Raw genomic sequence first — 23,943 nt, forward strand, 5'->3', positions numbered from 1 at the left:
CGCCTCTAACTCCAAACTATTTGGTCTAAGGAGGAAAAACTTAACACAGGTTATGTTCTACGTACAAGTGACAAAAGTTTCGACAAAATCTGAGATGGTGGGTTAAAAAAAAAAAAAAAAAAAAAAAGTAATTTTGCTGGATGATTCGGAATAAAATGACACATTATCTTAGTCTGTGCGCATATCCTCCGTCGATTATGTGCCTGCTCTGCTTCGTAAGTTGCGCTCCTGCCTTGACTCGATTAGATAGCATTCTTGCTTTTTAGTGGCCATCTTATACTGGTTAGTTAGTGTTTTTGCTCAATAGTTTTTATGGCATTCATCCGAACATGTAGTAATATCCTTAAGGGTTCACATGAGTATGCAGAAATATTGTCAATCTGTACGAAGGTGTTTGTGCAAACGCCAAGAGAATAAAAATGCAGAGTGTCTTAGGGAAGCATTTAGAATAAACAAAAAGTATTTTTTTTTAATTCACTGTATATTGTAAATCTGCGCGAAGTTATTTTAGTTCAGGTTAGGTTGAATTAGATTGATTTTGATTAGGTTCGATATTCCTTTATCTACTCTGTAGCACTTTACCCTTACTTTCTTAACTTTTCTATCTGTTTGCAAAAGACTGATCGGTAAAGGTACGGCTTGTGCAGATTAGGAATCCGAATACCGGTAGGTTATAAGGATTCAATAACTTCAGTTTTTGAAATAGTTTGCAAATGTTTCGGAACAACCATTTTATTGCCGTCTACTGATGAAATGCGTACAAATTTACTACATGCGTATAGACAAGAAATGATAGTAAATGCCGCCATTAAATATTGTATTTTGAGCTCTCTCGTGGCTATGTGGATAGTGTATACCCCTTTGGCGTGAGAGATCGGGTACGATTCCAGTCGTTAGATCGTGTGGTTCGAATCCCACGTTAAGCTGTGAGTTCACGTTTCATATAGCCTCACTGCCGAAATGAAAGCTAAACTTTAAAAAAATATATATTCCAGTGGGGTCAAATTTACATCCCTTTCTGCAGTTGGTATCCTTAGTAAACATGGTCAATGACGCTAGTTTCAGCTACGATAACAAACAACAATATTAAAAAATGATCAAGCGAACAAATCGTTTATGAGGATACTTACTTTCGGTAACATGCCTATGGACGCATCTCAGCTCTAACGCTCGGGATCTCGTGCTTCCCCTGCCCTGGAGAAGATTACATGGAATACTAAGTCATAGTGACCACGTACGGACAGGTTACTGTTTTCCAGACTTGACAACACCATTGCACAGAGCATGGCTTATTAGTAAAGATCGAACAATGTCATCCCATCTGCTTCTAAACCAGTTCCTGCTTTTTGATGCGCATAAAGAAGTGGAGCCTACACCAGCACTAGACTACTAAACCCTTACTATCACTTCACGTTATTAGTATCATGTTCTCACTTCTCTTAGTATCAGTTTCGTTGGAGACGCACATATTTTAATACTGTTTGAACGTTAATAATCTGGCCGGAAGAAGAAAGGAGGGTCAGCGATATAAATCGTTTCCAGTTTACACAACTTCATCGCTAAGAAGTTAAGCAGTTTTATTAAGGAACGTAAATAAGATCTTAACAGTATAATCTGATGGTATTTACATTACTTCAGAAGTTGGATCTGGACACATTGCTCTCACTTGGAAAAATGAAAGTGAAATGAAATCGTGAAGTTGAACGTCGCACAATTATGTCCTTTTAAGCAAGGAAGACGGATAATTATGACAAGTGAATGATAGTGGAATGAGAATGTGGGAGGAGAAGGAAGTACCCCAAGAAAACTCTCGGACTACATACACACTACTGTATATGCATGTACACTCGTGTCCAAAATGATTGTCGCATATCTATAACTGTCTTCTTGTAAGAATATAATTTGATAACCATTTTGTAGGGTACTTTTAATATTGATACTATGTGTATAATCGTAAAATGTATACTTGTGGTAAATTTTACAGGAAAAGAATTATAAATACGAAAATAAGAATGAGTAGAACAAAATGTTGTTAAATGGACAAGAAAGTTTTATTTTCGTTTTATCGTTCTTATTTACTACTCTTTTGACATGAAATTTGCCACATATATGTCTTTGCCGATTATACACATACTAACATTATAAGAAATACCGCACGGATTAGTTATCAAATTATATTTCTACAACAATATATTTATAGACATGCCACAATAATTTTGGACATGAGTGTACATGCATAATAGATGAGAAACCACCAAGCTGAGAAAAAATGTTTCTTTCTGTTTATGTTTATTTATTTATTTATTTATTTATTTATTTTTACATTATAAATATAGATCTGGAAATTTTTAAATCGGACCTGAAAAAGTTGGAAAAGTCAGGAAATTCTCGCACGTGAAATAAGTAGGAACCCCTGTAATCGATTTTATGCGTACATTTTCCAAATGTGGACATTTTCGTTCATATTCTGCACCTTAAAACAATTTGGAATATATTAAGTTGATGTTAGCCAGTTGGAAAATGGCTGTATATATACAAATGTTCAGCTAAAGTCTTACATATAGATTAAGTTGAGAGGAATCACCACAAAGAAATCTATGAATCGTTGCTTGACAGTGTAAAAGCTTGTGTTCTGTTAGTGAGTTTGTACTTTTCCTCTGTGATGACGCACAAGATAATTTATTTCCTTTCTTTTTAGCCCTAATGCAACACAGAGCCTATGAAGGACAGGATACTATTAACATGAGTCCCAAACTACGAGCGGGGCTTTGATCTGGTGCAGTTGGTGGATTCGGCACTCCATCATGCAAGATCAGTCTGTACAGAACAGTCCGTACCCCATCACACTATTTCTCCTTCATGAGAGCTGGATTACAGGACTGCGCTATCATTAAGACTTTAGGACGGGTATCCGAAGTCTTGGTTGTTGTGCCTTACAATGAAATCCAGGTCTCTAAATGTAGCTCACGGCATCATATGAATTCCACTCAATTTCTGAGAATTAGTCTATTCCAATTCGAACCAAGTTATGAGAAGCTTTGAGAAATGCATTCATATTCCCTTTCAACATTTCCCAACTATTAATAAAGCTTAGCATTACAAGAATTTGTAAAATGTACATAGTTGTTTCTAACAAATTTGTCTTGGTCCGCTTAAAGTTTTCTTTTTTCTTTTTTTTAAAAAAACTTTTCTTTCGCTCCTTTTTAATGACTTTCAGCAAAGATTTAATGTTTAATTTTTTAGTAATATATAATGCGTATTAAAATTGTACTTCCTTAAAAGTGTCCTTTTATTTATTCAACTTACACGTTTCGTCAACTGGCAATTGCCATCTTCAGCACAGGTTCTTTCAGAAAACTGCTAGTGGTTTACGACCTACATCACTGTTAACTACCTTTTTTCTGTATAAATAGTATATGCAACTGGATTAGTTTAATTTTCCAAAGAAATTTCCCTAACTTTCGTAAGTTTACTTTTGTTTACAACTACTGTAATTCTTGAAATTTCTTAACTGATTCAATATTTGATCCTTTTGGGAAATTACGTTACGAAATTGATCTTACCTCTTTGGATATACATTTATACAGAAAAAGGTAATCAATACTAATGTAATTCTCAGACAATACTAGTTTTCTGAAAGGGCCTATGCCGAGAATGGCAATAACCATTTGCCGAAACGTACACAGTTGTATAAATAGAAAAGTGTTTTTAAGAAAGTATGATTTGAGTAAGCATTTAGTATGCACCCTATTAAATCAAGTAGCAGTATGTAATAATTTGTAGAAGCAAAAATGAGTATCTTGTAAGCTTAATGAAGTATAATTTACCTAATGATCTGTTTCTAATGTTACCTAAGATTGTCCAGGAACGTAAGTGACTTTACTAATTAAATAAATATATTCCTTTGGTTCGATTAACCAATTATTGTTGTACTTGTCTCTTTCAGGCAACCAGTGTGATTGTAGCTGGCCTCGGATTAGCAGCAGTTGGCTTTGCTGGAAGATACGCGTTGCGTGCCTTTCCAGTTTTAACGAGTAAAATGAACGAAGCAATGAAAACTCTTCCGAAACTGGATGCTCAAGTAAGCAGCACAGAAAAACTTGTTTTATTTTACAAGGCACATATCTCTGTATTTTTTATTTGGTTTAATTTAACTTACCTATTCTCTTGGTGTAAAATTTTGCAGTCGATTTTAGAATTACTTCTGCTGACCTTTAATTTTCATATCATACAGTATTTCATCGTTTCCAACCGTTTATACATTGAAGTTAAAGTATGTGTATATATATATTTACTTAATGATTTGATGAGGATGCATATTAAATAATGACTAAATGTGACCGTGATCGTTTCAGCAAAGAGTTGTCTTCTTCAGCATAGATCCCTTTCAGAAAACTAACGTTTTTAGACGAACTATACCACTATTGGTTTATCTTTTACTGTAAAAATCATTTGTGCTCAATAAGTTTTTCCGTTGCAATTCATCATGCAAATGTGGCGATCTCCTAAATCCTGTGAACAATTCATTCTTGTAAAGAAGCCAGCGATTAAGAATTACTAAAACATTACATTGAAATCTCATTCCTTTCACATTTATTCCATTTTTGCGTGACTAGTAATGGAACTTAGGCTAAGAGATCCGACAGATTTTAAAATTGCCTCGAAAACCTTGGTAACTTGGAAGAATTAAAACAATCGTTATCTACTACGGGCCAATGATAATGGTGAGACCTAAGTTTTTATTGGTACAGATTTACCGAATCATTCAGGTGGGTCCAATAGTTAAGTACAGTCTTGGTTATTATTAGGGTTATGATTTTTAGGTGCACACCTTTCTCTTTGTAGAACGAGAAAAGATTCTCATAAAGTACCCATTGTACCACTAGATGGAAATAGAGGTACTCTTCCAGAATCTCTCTCCCCCGGTTTTTTTTTTTTTTTTTTTTTAATTCCTCGTAACTCTTTTTGGATCATTTTCCCCTAATCCCCTTTTCTCTCGTTTTCACTGATACATTCTTAAATTATTTTTAAAAAAGCATCCCTTCAAAAATCAAGTAATTTCTTTAAAAATTCACAGAAATGCCAATACCTATGAGAGTATTTTAAGAAAACACTTATTGAACCATGAAACAGTACAAAGAATTATGCGGGAAATTCGGACTCCGATGTGGGAGTCATACTAGATGAAATCACAAACACAATTGGACGGGTGTATTTTCAGTGTTTTGATGTTTCCCCTCACAAGTGAGGCAATGAAACCCATGTTGTGCAAGATATATAAATCGGAGAACACTAATGATAGTACAATGCAAAGCTAAATTTGAAAAAATATCTTAATGTTTAATATGGTTTCTGTAGTTAAACAACTGAAACGTTTGTTTTATAGTCAAAGTATTTAAATTAATTTGACATATTCTCTCATAGGATTTGAGAGTTCATCAGGAACGAATACGATAATGTGTATCTCTGCCTTGAAGACAATTCTTCTGAATGCCTTGAATCACATAGTTGCCCATAAAGAAACTGTTGCCCTGATCCTTTCAAATTTCTGTTGATTACTAGCTGGGAATCATGAATTGAGTGTGTTGTCTTCCTGTTTGAGAATTTTGACAAAATCAGTCGGTTTGTGCTTTCTCTGATGGTTTTGCGAAGAAACAAACAAAAACTACTCAAGGTGATTCTTCAGAAAAATTCGAACGTTGTCGAATTTGACAGATCTATAGATTTGCCACTCTAAGTTAATACAGGGTGAGTCAAAAGTCCTTGGACACCTGCATAAGTTTGAAAATCGACGGGAAAAGTAAAAAGTGATGATGGGAACAGAGGTTTGATGAGGGGCCGCAACTTTTGGAGTGTATGTCATTCATGACCGCCATCTTGAAATCCGCCATTTTGGATTCAAGTCAATTTTTTTAAGTGGGAAGGGAAGGGGGGTGTATGACACATCAAATAACACTAGCTTGAGCTCAGGAATTTAGGGGTGTAATTTGTTTTTTTCTATCTTGTACAGTTTAGAAGTTATTAATGTTCAAAGGTGGGAAATTACCTTGATACTGACCCAGTTCTCTCTTTGTTCCAGGTGATCTAAAATGGGTCTGACACGTGAACAGAAGATCGAAATCATCCTTATATCAGGGAAACGCACCTACCGAACAATAGGAGCTAACTACAACAGACGGCACCCAGACAGAGAGCCGTAAAACAGCACGGTGGCTCACGTGATCACCAAATTCCGGGGGACGGGCTTTGTTCAAGATAGAGCACGTAATGGGCGACCAAAGACTGCCACCAATAAGGAAACTGCAACGGCGGTTGTTGCGTCGTTTGTGAAAAGTCCTAAACGAAGTACCCGTCGTGTGTCCCTAGCATGTGCAATAAGCCAATCCCCCGTTGTCCGGATATTGCACGCCAATCAGTGACATCCTTACAAGCTGCACATGCAACATAAACTGAACGATGATGATCCTGATAGCCGGTTGGAGTTCTGCATGTGGGCTACTGAACAACACGAACTGGATCGTGCGATTGCCAAGGGCATACTGTTCAGCGACGAGGCGTATTTCACTTTGAACGGGGAGGTTAATCGACATAATTGTCGATACTGGTGTGACGTAAATCTGAACTGGGTTGACCCGAGTCGAGAACATAGTCCAGCGAAGGTGATGGTGTGGTGTAGCATATGGGACACCCGCATCATTGGGCCATTTTTCATTTACAACACCTTAACTGCACCACAGTATCTGATGTTGCTGCAGGACCTTGTGTTCCCTGCCACACTGAACGCTGACGGCATTTTCCCATCTTATTTTCAGCAGATGGAGCCCCTCCACACTATGGACTTGGTGTCCGTGAATGGTTGGATGAACAACTGCCAGGGAAGTGGATTGGTTGCCGTGGTTCCGTGGAGTGGCCGCCCAGATCCCTTGACTTAACGCCCCTAGATTTTTATCTATGGGGACATCTTAAGCAGATAGTGTATGCTGAGAATCCGTGATTTGAGACACCTGGAGGAACGCATCCAACAAGCCTGTGACCAAATTTCAGGAGACATTCTCCTCCGTGTGCAATCAGAGTGGTTGTGGCGACTACAGTTATGCATTGCACGGGATGGACAACACGTAGAACATGTGTTGTAGCATTCAGTATCAAGGTAATTTCCCACCTTTGAACATTAATAACTTCTAAACTGTACAAGATAGAAAAAAACAAATTACACCACTAAATTCCTGAGCTCAAGCTAGTGTTATTTGACGTTTCATACACCCCCCTTCCCATTTAAAAAAAAATGACTTGAATCCAAAATGGCGGATTTCAAGATGGCGGCCATGAATGACATACACTCCAAAAGTTGCAACAACGGGAATTTGACGAATAATGAGAGTAATGTTTGCTCAAGCCCTCAAACCAAGCCTTCTTCTTCTCGTAGACCTGAGGCTTTATGTAACTAAAAAAAAAAATAAATAAATTAAAAAAAAAAAAAATCCAGAGGTGTGATATACGATCTAGTCGGCCCCGATCCAAAACGTGAAATTAGCTGCTCATCGAAATGGTTATTCAATAAAACCATTGTTTTACGCACTGTATGCCAAGTAGCTCTGTCTTGTTGAAATCAGATATTACCGACATCGTGGACATGAATTTCAAGTAGTAATTGGTCCATTATCATGGCAGGATATCTGCTGCCATTGACAGTTACGTTTCAGCTATTTACGTTTTTGGAGAAATCTAGACGATCACTCTACCAGCCAATAAACCACACACATAAAAAAAAGTACATTTCTCTGGCTGTAACGGTAACTCTAGATACTCTTCGGATTGTTAATTTGCCCAAATACTGCAATTAACGTATCCATTGAGTGTTATCACTGAATAAAATTCTTAGATAAAATAGCTTATCTTCATTGAGATGTTCCAGAACGTATTCACTGAAAATCCGATGCAAACGAATTTCTGGCGACTTCATTTCTTACAAAAGTTGGATTTTGTATGCTTTTAAACCAAGATCCCCACGGAAAATACGCCAAGTTGTTGCATACGAGAAAGAAAGCTATTGAGAACGGCATCGAATCGATTGATCACGATCATAGCGCACACTCTCAGCTACCGGCGCTGTATTCACTACGCTGTGTGCTGGACGTGATCTATTCGGTGCTGACTATTTAGTAATGTAAATTTGCTTCGAAATATGTTGATGGTATAGAGAATACTGCGTTCGGTGAGTCGACTATTCCAACCGTAAAGTTCCTCTAAATGCACGAAGAACTTGCTTCACAGAGCACAGATTTTCGTAATACAGCTCCATAATTTGGAGACGCTGTTCCAGTGTAAATCTTTTTGTATAGTTTTCAATACTGAGTCACACTGCAATGACAGTTGGATACGAATCGTGCGTGATCTGTTTAAAAAATCCCTATTGAAAAAGTATCTCACGATGGATTACCTATATATATATATATACACACAATATATATATATATATATATATATATATATATATATATATATATATATATATATATCTTTATACACTCTTGTAGCTTTTGAACTAATGGATATCTTTTTTATTTTACCATGCAAATATCGGCAGAGCGACAATGTTTGGTATATTCTTTGGTAGCACAAGATTAGCAGTGTTGCCAACCCAACGTATAATTATATGTTCTCAAATGACACTGCATCATGTTATTACGTATTTCAAATATACATGTTAAACAAAAATTTACAATAGCACACTTATTATGCAGTGTTGCAAACTAAGGAGTCACACATCAAAGAATGATCCAACTTTGTTGGTTTCTGCGAGTAATTAACGCAAGTGAGACGGACGGGACAAAGTACCTTAATCTCAAATTCTATACTCATCACATGTATTTCGAACTTGTACAGAGTTATAATCCAAAGTGCCAATTTTATTTTCCACAAAGGACTTTATTTCGAAAAAGTACTTGGATAAGTATCACATCCAGTTATGTAGATAGTTTTGAATAAACATAAAGATTGTCAAGCCATTTACAACATTTTGATATCTGAAACCGTTCCCGAGATATAAAAACAAATAGTAAAATTTTCTATATTGCTTAAAATGACGTATTTGTGGAGAAGTTTGAAACTGTTGTTGCTTTATTTTTCTCCCATAACATCCCAACAATAGGTTTTGCCAGAAGTAATTACAACAAGCTCTCGGAACTACATAATATTGTTGCAGACTTTACCAATGTTGACCGTATTTCCAAAACAGTTTGAGATACAAAATAGCTGTAAACGGTATTATGACAATTATGTCTATTGAAAACCAACTCAAATTGGATGAGGTACTTATCCAAGCAGTTTTTCGGATTTTTTTTTTTTTTTTAAATAAATAAATAAATTTTTAATCCTCCGTAACTTTGTTCCTATTTTTTCGAAATTCATCATATCATGTTTATGGAATTAGACACTAAAGCACTTTCCATATACATTGACCTGTCGTCTTGCTTGCGTTAATATTTCTGTAGAGATCACAAAAATTTCAATGTTTGTGATACTGTAGCGTCGTTAGTTTGCAACACTAAATAACAAATGTGACATTGTAAGTTTTGGTTGATAGTAGATCTGAAATGTGTAAAAACCTGGCGTAGTGTCATTTGAAAAATCATAATTGTTAAACTGATAGTATTGCAGAGCATGTTAAACATTATCTCCCTGCCGATATTTGCATTTCAGTGTTTTTTTTTTTTTTTTCAATAGTTTTAGAAGTTACAAAGGTGTATCAAGATAAATGGTATCCTCGCCTAGTTTTTCTGTCTCACCCCCCCCCCCCCCCTCTGAAATGGTTCTATATCAGATCAAAGTAACCCATGAGAGAAATTAGTTCAATTGAATGATATTGAATGATGCCCAAGCGACCTTAGATTTTCAATGCATTTACAATTCCAATATCAGCCAAAAGTACGTAGTAAGTTTGGAAAGACAGTTGCAAGTTAATAAGTAGATATAAAGATAATAACCATTAAAAGTTTAGAGATAAGTTGGAAATAACGTCAGATACGTGTTTATGCAATTTGTACCCGAATCCGAGATGGTGAACGTCAATGATGGTATACTATACAGTAAAACTTAAGGTTCTACCTCCATTACTCCTATGTGAGACATGGTTTCACTCCCTCTTAACCGTTGCAGACTTACAAGGTACAGTTATGTCCAAAATGATTGTCGCATATCTATAACTGTCTTCTTGTAAGAATATAATTTGATAATCATTTTGCAGGGTACTTTTAATACTGATACTATGTGTAGAATCGGGAAATGTATATTTGTGGTAAATTTCATAGGAAAAGAATTATAAATACGAAAATTAGAATGAGTAAAACAAAATGTTGCTAAATGGACAAGAACGTTTTATTTTCGTTTTATTGTTCTTATTTACTGCTCTTTTGACATGAAATTTGCCACATACATGTCTTTGCCGATTACACACATACTAACATTATAAGAAATACCGGACGAATTCGTTATCAAATAATATTCCTAGAACAACATGTTTATAGACATGCGACAATAATTTTGGACATGAATGTACCTATGCCTCGTAGTGTATACTGCAAACGCATTCAAAACTTGAGGTCGGTTGGGGCACCATTGAATATTATTCAATTGAGCTAATTTTTCTCATGGGTTACTTTATGTCTGATGAAACCATTTTAAGGGATGAGATTTAAAAAAAAAACTCGGAAATTCAAAAAATAAGGATCACCTTTATAGATAGATAGGTAGATAAGAGAGAGAAAGAGAGAGCTAAACAACAGAAATGAATGTGATTTCTATAAACTTATTTTTGATTAAAAACAAAGAGTAGTCATCAAAGTAGGTGAGAGAAATAGCATCTTTTATGTGCCTTTTTAGCCTTACATTTAGCACCATTTTGTTGTGAAGAGTGCCCCTTAAAATCTTAGCCCCATATTATATATATTTACGCATCTTCCGCATTTATTTACCGTAAAAATAGATGAAAAAAATTCTTTAATACGATAAAGTCTTGCATAGGTTTGTTAAAATTAACTTTTGTTTATTAGTGCTCTGGAAATCCTTATTTTCGTGGAAGAATTCGGAACAAATGCTGTTGCCGTCTTTTTAGACATTAGTCAAAGAAAATGTTTTCTCAAAGATTGTTGCATGCTTTTTTTTTTTTTTTTTTAACTTAAAGAAAACTATAATTTCAAGCCATTCCTTGACTATTGATGGTCACCCACTGGCGTAATTAACGGACCATGTAAGTTTCGAAGATTAACTTTCTGATGTTAGAATCCACTTTTCATATTTCACACTTTTTCGTAAATATTGTCCTGTAGTCTTCTAATATTTCCAGGTTAGTGCTTAAAAAGCCATTTAGTTTACCATGAACACACTATAGAAATTGGAGTAATAATCAGAAAGGATTTTGACAATATGCAATAAATATCAGCTGAAAAGGAATTCAATTTTACTTTCTTGCATGAAAATAAAGAACAAAGTCAAGTTTGGCACATATCCACCCTGACACGGGAACTGTAAACTTCAACTTTTGTTTTCTTTCATTACTGTTTATTAGCGTGGATATACATGTTTCAACGTGTTGTTTGTAACACTCCAGTTGAGTGCTTTAAATAATGAGTTCGTCAAAGTCTTCACTGTTTAACTGGTGTTCAAAAACGCAGATTAACTCGAAAACGAGAACATGCAACTTAAAAATTTTCAAATAAATGAATAAAGTGGAATAGCGTTTTTCAAAAGTAGTGAGCTTTGGAAGTTCAGGTAAAACCCCACCTTGTGGCGAAAATGTATTAGACAGGACAATCTAAACATAGAGTCTGACTTCGCTATCCATAATATTAAACGCAGTGTATTGGCTTTTTGCCGATGGAAACAATAAGAGCTTCATAGATGCCTGGTATAATGGTTCAACTAGGGACTGCAAAGGATTTATGAAAAAAGTAATAAAACGTAAAACATCAACCATTCATCTTACTCATGTTTAACATATGAAAATTGGAAGAAAAGTAAATCAGTTGTAACAGACTATCTAAGGAAAGAAAACAGCAAGGTAAAATACACATTCTTTTTTTTTTTTTTTTTTTTTTTTTTCTCCCTCTTTCGAGGAGTTTAGATTTGAGGCACAGATCTTATCTCATCCCAGTTTGCCTATGTCCTTCTATTTTGATTAATGGTTCCTGTAATAAAGTCTTGAGTTGAAAACTTCTTGTTCGAAGACTGGATTCTTCTTGTAACTAAAATCAAAATAACAAGATCAAACGTAAAGATTATGTAGGATTTTTTTTTTTTTTTTTTAAATCTTGAATTCCAGTATGCTTTGTAATCTGTCATCAAACTGTTTGAAAAATATATTATTAAACCTTTTTTTATATATGTTTAAATTGTTTTGTTGTAGAAATTGTAAAAAGATATGTAAAAACTCTTGATTTATGCTTGTTAAAATAAAATTAATATTGACTGGTATTGTATGAAAATATTTAACAATTTGTTCCATAAATTTGTCTCGATTTTTGTTGAATAATTCGCATTGAAATATCAAATGATTAATTGTTCCAATTGATTTACCACACCAGCAGATATCTGAATCTCTACATTTAATCTGCCATAATTTTCTGGGAGTTAAAGTAGTATGTAAAAGTAACAAGTAGTATTATAGTTTTTGATCTTGTCCAAGAATTTATGATTGTTGAGATTGGGCGCGTGTGACATTCTGTTATTTTCCAATAATTCTGTCCTGGGCCTGATTCACTCTTCTTTCTCCATGCCAAAATTTGTTGGTGGTGATATTCCTTGATTAAATATTTAAAGTTATGATGTGATATTTTTATGTTAGTTGTTATTCCTGACGTAACTGCTTTCCGAGATAAGTCATCCACATAATCATTATATTTTATGCCAACATGTGCTTTAGTGTAAAATAATGTAATTTGATAATTTTGGCGTCGTAGAGTATCGTAACAGGATTTAATTAGCATAATATTCCATGTCGTTGTGGTTGTCCATGTGGGATTGTTAATTGCAGTTATTACACTTAAGGCATCAGTACATATGCATGCTATCTTTATTCTTAGTTGTTTAATTAAAATCATAGCTTGTCTTATTCCAAAAGCTTCCGCTTCAAAGATGGAGGTATTTTTTGGCAATTTGTATTGACGTTTTATTTCAAGTTGGGGAATTATAACTGCCACACCTACTGGTAATTTTTTTTTTTTTTTTTGTTTTGAGCCATCTGTGAATAGTAAAATACAGTCTTTCGGGAGTTGCTCTTTATGATATAACCAAATATTTTTATGAACAGGTAAATGTTCTTTGTTATGAAATTGTATATAATTTGGGATTATGGCTGGTATTTGAAGTAAGTTAATGTGATATTGAAACAGATATGGCGTGATAGACGGAGCTTTAGATATGCACTTGCCAATAGGTCTGAGTACACTGTATAAATGGTATATCCATGGCAATCTATTTTTACCTGCACCTTCTTTTCTTTCTCACAAAAATTAGCAAAATATCATCTCTCTATGACTTACGGTTCCCGAGCTATGGCTCGTTAAATATATAGAAATTGGCCATTTTTGGCCAATATCACGGGAACGGTAAGTCCTAGAGAGATGATATTGGTGTTAATCAATCCCTAATAGAATGTTAAACATTTTGATACCGTAATTGATGGCCACTATACAACTGGTTTACTGGCCAAACAGACACAGGGACATAGAGAATTTAGTACGAACTTTCTAAGTTCGTTGATACTTAAGTCCTAAGACACAAAATGAACTGATCTCTCTTTTGGGGAATTTCGTATTACGATCATTTAAAGATTTTTTTCTTTTTTTATTTTATTTTACTTGATACAGCTCAGAACATAAGCAAAACCGATCAATTAGTATGGATATTCGTTGTGTTAAAATAGGACAAGGAAAGTTAATAAGTGTGCACGACTCTGGAAGAGCAAATTGAAAAGGCTTTCGACAAATACCACGAACTAAATATAAAAATGTGTCATGGACTAGGGTACGATGAGACTGCAACTGTAAGTGGGAAGTATCATGGTCTTCAAGCATTAGTCAGAAAGTGCCGACTGCTGTTCATATACATTACGCGGTGCATAATTTGAATTTCGTGGTAGGCGATTCGGTCGCTGATATTTAAGAAATCCGCAGCTTTTATACAACTGTACAACATATTTATTCTTCAGTAAAAGTCAGCCGTGATGGTAGATACTTAATAGTGTTCTAGATCGAACGCTAAAGAAACTTTGCCCTTTTGAGAGGGTATTGACTTTGAAGAATGGATTTGCATAAGTCATGATAGGTCTTGAGAATATCATTCTGTTTTCCAATAAGACAAAGTTCTTGAATTCGATTCCTGGTGGGGACACTCGGTCGGAAAGTGTAATAGCTTTTACAGGCCAGCTATCCTGAGTGAAGTTTTTCCTGGGTTTTCCTCATTCACATTAGGCCAATGCCGGGATTGTAATATATAGGTTCCAGCCGTTTTATTCTTTCCCCATTCCGAATATTGTGCTCGCCGAGGAACATCATCCCTTATACGTGACAGGCTTTAAGACCAAAGATGCCAGTAATGCTCAAAAATATGTATAAGTAGGTAAGTCCAATAAGACTTGCGAAATAAGGAAAGCTATAAACATGAAAAACGACATAATTCCTTTTTGAGTTTATAGTGATGCTTGTGTTGCGGTGTAAAATGTAGTAATCTTAAAGTAAATGAGACTTTTCAGAAAACTCCTGGTTTTCTAACCCTGCTGGTTGATTTAACTTTTTAAGAGTCCAAGCCCATTCCACCGTGTTATCGCGTTGGAGTTCAGGCAACTTTTTGAATGAATATAATATTCATAGAGTTTTCAAATGCCAGTAGCTCATACCATAATTGGACAAGAGGCATGAGACAAGAAACTAAAGATGGAGGATAGATCAACGATTTACAAAAGGTATGATTTATATTCACTGAAGGGAGCTTAGCATAAGGTTGGGAGAGGGAGCGTCAGAGAAAAGTACCAGGGCAGTCAAAAAGTCCCGGAATGTTGTAGTTTTGGCATTTGTGATGTAATCACAATGAATCCTGTACAGTACAGTCCTTTTAGTTGTCTGCCTAGGTAATTATGAATTGGACAAGTGTGAACAGGTCATAACAGGCAGTGTACGAGAAGTGAAGTTTAGCGGAGGATTGTGTAGTGCTATTTGCTTTATTGTCGTAGTTCGAGCAACGCTCAAACATCAAGTATATGTGCAAATTGGAGAAATTGCTTCACAGACTTCGATAGCCTTAAAACAGTTAAAGGAAGCAATGTTTTAAGGAAAAATTGGCCTCAAAGGTACCAGTTTCACCACCGTAGAAGACATCAAAACCAAAACGTGACGGCTGAACTGCGGAAGATACCAAAAGTCGGTGTTTCTAGCAATGGCAGGAGCATTGGATCAAGAGAGAGTGAGAGAGAGAGAGAGAGTGAGAGAGTGGGAGGGTTGTTTGTTTGTTTCGAAGATGCCTCTTTTGAAGGCGATTAGAGAAATGTATACTTATATTGTGACAGTAAAGAGCTGCAAGAACATTACGGGAACTTTTGACTGCCCTGGTATGTACAGAACGATTACGATAATGACCTAATGGTGGTCATTTTTAAACAGTGCCCCATACCAGAAATTTCTTTCCTACAACAGTTTTTTTTTTTTTTTTTTTTTTTTTTTGTTTTTTCATGACCTTTTCAATCATATATCAAATGACATAATTTCCATTTTAAATTTTCGAGTGATCTCCTAGTGTCCTATGAAAGGAGGACAATACTCTCCATGAGATTTCCCAATCTTTGTTTTTGTTTCATCCTTTTATCTCCAGTCGTTTTTTTCTGATTTATAAGCACTGGACAAAGTTACAGACTCACCTTATATTGTGTGTGTGAAGAGAGAGAAAAAATTGTTTTGAATACAAATTTCTAAGTAAAAGATACGTCTGAAAAGGATCTCTAGTTAAATAGAATATCAAATAATTTTCTAGAAAACATGTTTCTTTCATGACAAATATAGAACATGGAAGAAATGTATGTAAATGTCCGATGAAATCGTATTATTCCTTAATTTAATGATAAAAACTTACATTCAAGTAAAGAACTCTATTTAAAAGAAAGTGGTGATTGGAATTTAAGATAACTTATCGTCTCTTTTTTTGTGTCTGTTTTGCAGGCTTTTGCAAACAGTAAGTATTACAAGGGTGGATTCGAGCCGAAAATGACCAGGAGGGAAGCAAGTCTTATTCTCGGTATTTCTCCTAATGCCAACAAAACTAGAATTAGTGTAAGTTTTACTATAGTTGTGTTTTCATTTATATCAATAAAAAGAATGCTTTCAACATTCTCAAGAAACAGGAAGTCACTTATTTCTAATTTTTTACATTAATATTAGACCTTGACCTGGCTAAAACTTGGAAAAATTACTAATTATTTAAGGATGTGAATTTGATGTATGTTTAAATTAATAGTAAACATAGTCTTTTATTTATTGCGTTTAATATTTAATGTAGTATTAACTGTACTGTTTCGGTGCTTCCTGATATCTTTTTCACCAGGTATGGACAACTCACATAGGTTAGTGTCAATTTTTGTGCTCGAAATGCTTTACAGTTGTTGGTGAGAGAAACCGAATTTATGAAACTCATCACCATTGAGAACCTTGTGAACGAATAATTTTATTGAGACATTCGGAGAAGTAAACCTGCGAATATAGCACCCATAAACTAAGTTTAAGAGATAGTGTTTACACCCGCCGCAAAAACTCTTCTGACCTCATAGCAAAAGCACATTAAATACATAAAATTTATGCGAAAAGCTATTATTAATGTATCACATATAACAGAAAATGTATGCATTAGTACGGAGTCATGTTGCCTTTACTTTTGAGAACAATTTAAATGCGCTTGAGCATGAAGTCACTAAGATTTCGGAAATAATTTAAGTCCATGTCAATACACCACATTTCCTTCAATTCTGTTTGGAGGGTCTGTAGGTTCTGAAGCTTCTTCTGTCCCACGAATTTATTCATACGATGCAAACAATTTTCGATTGGAATTAGATCGGGGCTATTTCCAGGCCATTCTAACATCTTGATATGTTGCTCCTCAAGAAAATTCGCTACCTTTTTAGCCTTGTAACAAGGAGTGTTATCATGCATGAAAAATCACAGTTGTGGATATGGAGCATATCCACCAAATGGTCCTGAAGAACGTTGATACACTGATCTGCGTTCATCGTCACATTTTGCGGTAAGAAATATAAACCTCCTCTACCATTTTCACCTGAAAAAACATCCCCAAACCATTACAGACTGGGAGTGCCTAACGGTCGAAACCGTATACTTTGAGTCGTATCGACCTGAAGATGATGGACGTCGAACCTTAACAGCTTCCATTCGGAATAGTTGGAATATGCTTTAGTCGGAAAACACGACTTTCCTCCACTGTGCTGGTGTCCAGTGTGCATATTTCTTTGCGAAAGCAAGACGTTGTTTCTTCATGCGGTCGGTGAGTAGAGGCTTCTTAGCAGCAGTACGACACGGCAAATAGAGGTGTTTTTGCAAAGGGTGCTGAAGTATACGAACACTAACGTTTTCCAACAGACTCCGGTGCATTTCTTTAAGTTCGGCCGCTGTAAGTCGAGGGTTCTTTATTTCTCTCATCAGGAGAGTGTCTGAAGATTTCGTTGTTTTTCTTGGCCTCCCACTACCGAATTTGTTCTTTGGAATCCAGTCGGAGGCATTCTTTGGCGGCAGCCAGAACCTTCATTATGGTTGATTTTGCACGACCTGTACGTTTGCATATCTTCTTCATGGTGACGCTTTCATTTCGCGATGCAATGATGCTGGCTTTTTCCGCACTGCTACAGTACCTAGGTACTTTCCTGGCATATCACAAATGCTCAACACAAATACAGTACTAAATTATAAAACAAAGTGCATCATACAAAAACAAATCAATTTATAACACACACTATAGCAGAAAACCATACTTCACATGAACTCGCTTATCAGCAGTAAAAGACTGTTGCCAGATACATTCATGCAGATACAATATGTGTTCGAAACAAAACAGCACTAGATACAAGAATACAAAGTGATAGATCTCCTACTACGACAGCTTTCATATGAGGTCCAAAGAGTTTTTGCGGCGAGTGTATATTGAATCAAGAATGATATAATTTGTATTGGATAGACATAGCTATAAATTGCTTCGACTTCTTTTAGAGGATTAGTCCACGTAATCCTGGGCTCGATTTGTGGTGGGAAATCATTGAATACATTATGGTCATTCGGATTCACGTTAAACTGTGACATCCACGTTTCATATAGCCTCGATGGTGCAAAAGGGTCGCTAGGAACTTCTACAAATAAATAAAACTGTCTGACTTAATTAATTCAATTCGGACAGTTGATGTTATTCTTAATCAAGTTATTCTTAAAAATATTTACATAAATTACGAAATACAAAATTTGAATATATGGTCATTACAATAATTTTGGTGTAATACGAAATAAAATATCCCGTTTTTTAAACATACATTTATCAACATTTCCTGTTTTTGAAGTTGATAAACCGTAAAAGTATTTATGAAAACCATCAGAAAGTTAATAAATACATCGTCAATATGTGTGGTCACAGAAGTATTCATGAACATAGTGAAGCTTGGACTCAGTCTTTCTCTTGAAAGTGCTTTCAGTAGAAGAATGAAAATCCGATAATGAATAGATAATGTATCTGAACAAGGCTATAATACATTGCCGAAACTGTAACACTTTTATTTATCTAAATGATTTGCTTTGGTCAGCTTTTACTTTTATTTAAAATTAATTCAAGTAAAATTACTAGCTTAACCTGCGCTCTCTACACAGCGCATCATTCACATATGAGCATGAATCTCCTTGTCATTTTTCACAACATCTGTACATGTCCCTTTCACAGACACAAGTGAAGGATGTCTTAAAATAAAAATCGGCAAGGAATATCATAAAGGGGAGATTTTTTCCGATTATTTTTTCAATATCTCTCACACCGTTTGCAAGACTTGAACCTACTTCCGGTTGGAGTTTCTAATTCGTGTATGGTCAGTGTTTTCTTTCTTCTTGCATGCAGTAAGTAATAAGCAAATACATTGCGCACACAAAAATTATAATGTCAATGATATATGGTGTTCATTGAGCAAAACACTCCAAACAAGAATTCATCTTAGATTGAAGAAACTCGTTCGTCATTATCATTTGGCCATGAAACAAACGCCGGAGAGATATACTATTAGAACTGAACAATTTACACAAAATTTGCAATCGATCAGTGAAAACGGCATCTTCCTAGTGCATGCGGTTTCCGAGATGTCATTGTTAAAAGAATTGGCCACAAACCGATAAACTTCCACAAACATATAAACTTTCCTTGACCACAATCATACAAACCTAGCATTTTCATTTATAGATAAGAAGGGGCAAGGATGGTATTTTTATTCTTCTTAACATCTTTTATTCAAGTATTATAAATTCATGATGCACAGACATGAGTCCAGACTTCTATATCCTGAATATTTGTACAAAGTGTTAATGAACTCAGTCATAAATTTTGGAGGTGATTCCTTTATCAAATGGAAGAAGGAAAAAAGTTGTACTAAACATGAGTTGCAAAACATCTAGCTTCAGAGTTATAAACCGACGAAAATGCGAAATATCACGTTTAAAAATGCTGTCTTAAAAATTATGGGACCTCTCGGAAGCAATTCAAGGAACATGAGATATTCATTCCTGCAGTTTAAATTGTTAAAGTCGCATGAAGATCTCAGGATCTTACTAAATGCGAGTGACTCACATACGGAAAAGGAACAACGACTTGATCAGATAATAGCGTTAAGTTGGAATTAGCCTAACCGTACATCATTTAGGAATCGCATATTAAAAATTCCTGCACTTAACATGATCAAAACACATACAATTAATATTTTCACAGCAAATATTTCTTTCGACGCAAGCAATAAATCAGTTATTTAAATCACTCAATTACTCTATTGTATTATAGTTGTTCCAATGTAAACATCATTATGAGGTGCATGTAGAAAACGAAGACCTGATAAATAATAATAATAATAATAATAATAAGACAGGAGAACAAATTTATTGTGATTGATATACAAGTACGTACCTTGGCTATATTTCAACGTAGTCACTATGTGATATTTCCTGACATTTCTTATAGCGTGGTACAAACTTCAGTATACTCTCTTTTTAAAAATCTCCCATCTGAGAGTACAGCCAGTCCAGAACTGATGTCTTGAACATTTTACTGTCGTTGAAACGCTTCGATGCAAGCAACATTTTCAGGTGAAGGCAATAAAAGAAATTGCTGGGGACAAGGTCGAAGCTGTAAGGAAGATGATTTAATAGTTCCCATCGATCTCTGTAAATAGTCTCAACAGTATGAGCAGCTGTGTGTGGGCGGGTGTTATGGATCAAAAGAAGAATTCCAGAACGTAGAATTTCTCTCAGCTAATTTTGGATTACACATTGCAGATTGGCAATACACGTCTACTGTAATTGCTCTTCTGGCTCTAAGAATTCCAGCCTTTAGGTCCCAAAACATGCTTGCTGTACTTTTGTGAACTGATTGTGTTTGTTTGAATTTCTTCACTTTAGGAGAATCAGAGTACTGCCATTACATTTACTGCTGCTTCGATATCCAGGTTTCATCCCCGTCACTATGTGAGAAAAGAAGTGATTCCCATCTCCCCAGTGGGCCTAAAAATCATGTGCAGCTGTCATTCTTTGCTCTTTGTGAGCATCTGTCAGAATTTTTGGCACCCTTGCACACAGTTTCTGATAAACCTATCTTGTCAGTCACAATTCAATGCACTGTTTACGCAGGCACTTCTGGAAACTTCATGGCGAGTTCAGTTGTTGTGAACTGATGATTGGGTCGCACTTTCTCCTTAACGCGTTCCACCAGGTCGTCCGTCTGAACATTAGGTCTTTCATTGCGCTTATCCTCATGAACATTTGAACGCCCTTCCCGAAACTGCACCATTGCCTAATCTTCCCTTCACTCATTACTGTCGGTTCGTGAGTGACATAATTCCCGATGGATGTCAGCTACATTCTGACCTTTTTGTCGTTTAGAAATCCTATGACAGATCTCGTTCGTGCTCAGTTCCATCAATGTTCTTAATCCCGGGTAAGAAAATAGCGTTTTTTTTTTTTTGTTTTTTTTTACACATGCACTTTGTAATATTTGCAGAACCTTTTACATATATACATTAATCATATAGGTATCTAAATTTTAGGTAATATTGCGTCTCCCGTTTTCATTTCGTATACTTGAAAGTGCATGATCCGTACTAATTCACATATTGCAGTTCATAATGCTGAATGTTTATAAAATAAAGGCATCCAGGTTAAAATCGAAATAAATACTGTTACGTTTTATATTGGTTGAAATAATAATAGGACTCCATGATTTCGTTCTGTCCCCATCCATACCTTATGTAGAAACAACTGTTGATGAATTTTCTTAACGCAACCGAAACGGCGAATTTTTTATTTCTTGGAATTGCTGTTCACCCTTTAATTCTCAACGAAATCATAGTTGTGATTGATGCGTTTCGTTTTGCAATTTACGACCACAATATTAAATGTATATGTGCCTCCCGTAATGTTGAAATAGTGAGGGGCCCTGTATGTCTTTGTGCACGTGATTTAGAGGTAAGCACTTCAGCTGGCGATCGAAAGTACTACTTCAGTCATATGAGAGACAGAGAAGAGCAACGGTAGTTAAGTTAAATTTATTCACTTAACTTAATATGAAATAATTAAAAGAGAGAAAAATCAAAAGTAAAATGAACAAGAAATTAAAAAAAAAAACGCGTGTAACGAAAACGTTTTCGTCATAAACTACACAGGAACTATATGCGCTCGTATCTAAATGTTCTTTTTTTTTTCACAATCCTCTGGCACCCACACGACGACTACACAGTTAGTACATTTTTTAAAAGTGTGTCCCCGTACTTCAATGTATTTTATACATTTCGTTACGTTATTACCGGAAGATTGTGAAATGCGGATATTTAGATAGAGCACATGCTAGTTCTTGTGTAATTTCTTAAAATGCTTGCGAAGGAGTTCATAATTTTCAATCGGGGCGTTTTAAAACGTGATATTGCGCATTTTCGTTGGATTATAACTACGAAGGGAAGTGTTTTCCGAATCAGATTTATTTTTCTTTTATTTGATATAAGGTATCACCTCATAAATTTATGACATTCAGTTCATTAACACCCTGTATAAAGCTAAAGAAATGATCAACATGTTTACGTAGTAATTGCATTAGAGATATCCAGATGATTAGTAGTTGGCAATAACTAAACATAGTGCTATTAAATAAGAGGTTCAATTGAATGCAGCTTTTATGATGTATTGTAGCTGGCAACAACATAGAAATAATTGTCTTTCTTTTGCGGTTGTTGGATGACTGACTGATTCTTTTTGTTTTTAATAGGAAGCGCACAAAAGAATCATGTTACTAAATCATCCGGATCGAGGTGGATCACCGTATCTGGCCGCGAAGATTAACGAAGCAAAAGATCTATTAGATAGTGGAAAGCAGTGATAGCGTTCCAGGTTTTATTATGTATAGTTTCATACATTATTTAAGGCTGTGTTCTTCCTTACCTGTACATAGTTCTGTTAAATTTGTTTTTAGAGAGAATATATTCTTTGCTAATAATTTTGATGAATTTACTTGAACTGTTACTTTGTATTATTCCTGATTTTATATCTCACCTTCACCTAAATATTGATGTGATCTTCAAAAGTTGTTTACTTTCGGCATAAAGAAATTTGGTTTATTAATCATTTTATGTAGTGTGAAGCAATAGACTTTCTTACAAACTTGCACAAGATTGCAATAATAAATCGATCTTAACTGTGCACTAATTGTGTCTCGTTTATGAAGTAACGAATGTTTCGAGTCTTGTTATGTTGATAGAACATATAAATATTCAGACACAATTGAACTTTTTTTTTTTTTTTTTTTTTTTTTTTTTTTTTTTTTTTAAATATTGGATGGGTGAAGCGTAAATAATGAACTAAAATGAATGTAGTAAATATTGTCGCATCAAGGGCAGTGGCAACCTTCATCAGTTGCTATATATATATATATATATATATATATAATCTAAAAATAAAGCAGATTCATAATGCTTAAAACGTTGCATAACTTTCAGGGTAATAATAATAATATCCATAGCATAACATCAGAGCGCAAAATTTCAGGTCGCCATTGGCGACTAGAAATTTAGAGCTGGCGACCAGTGTTCAGTGGGAATGATTTCTGCCTAAACTCACAGGGCTGCGCAGATTCTGTTGCGCACGAAAATAATTGTCACCGAGTGAGAGAAAACACGGAGTTTGAAGTCTTTTTCTAATTATTCTGAGTCCAATTGTCTGGTTTTGAAATGTTATGCCCTGATGTTCTCTCTTCCTTTGTCAAATCAAACAAAGGTCCTCAAAATTTGTACGTGATAGATACTGCGATCTTCATTTTTGGATTGGCGAGTGCACCTGACTTTGAAATTTTGCCTCTGATAACATGCTTTAAAAATGTCTGATATTTACATCTGTAAAGGAACCAGTGTGTTCATGTTTGGGTTCACAAAGACTGTTATTAATGATTTATTGATTTATGCGGACAATGATGTTGGCGACATGTTTCTGTTAATTTTATTTGTGATTAGTGGAATTTCAGTGTATTTCTAAGAAGGACAGAGACCTATTATTTTACGAGTATAATTTCTAATAAGAAATAAGTGTGTAAAGAACTTACGCCCAAAACAACAATCAGTTGGCTGTTGACAGTTCTGGGCGTAAGTTCTTTACACTCTTATTTCTTATTAGAAATTAT

The 23,943-nt window shown here is 35.1% G+C and overlaps 1 protein-coding gene across 1 annotated transcript in view; it reads left to right on the forward strand.

Annotated features, from left to right (window-relative positions):
• The window catches only part of LOC145693535 (mitochondrial import inner membrane translocase subunit TIM14), a 33,235-nt gene extending 10,468 nt beyond the window's left edge, over window positions 1-22,767 (forward strand). Inside the window, exons 2-4 of the mRNA XM_081769613.1 lie at window positions 3,947-4,081; window positions 16,206-16,316; window positions 22,540-22,767. Of these exons, the coding sequence (XP_081625739.1) occupies window positions 3,947-4,081; window positions 16,206-16,316; window positions 22,540-22,650 (357 nt within the window). The 3' untranslated portion in view covers window positions 22,651-22,767. The remainder of the gene's footprint in view (window positions 1-3,946; window positions 4,082-16,205; window positions 16,317-22,539) is intronic.
• The last annotated feature ends 1,176 nt before the right edge of the window (window positions 22,768-23,943 follow it).

The sequence above is a fragment of the Thermobia domestica genome, chromosome 8 (assembly GCF_964235325.1).
Source record: "Thermobia domestica chromosome 8, izTheDome1.hap1.1, whole genome shotgun sequence".
Lineage (NCBI taxonomy): Eukaryota > Metazoa > Arthropoda > Insecta > Zygentoma > Lepismatidae > Thermobia > Thermobia domestica.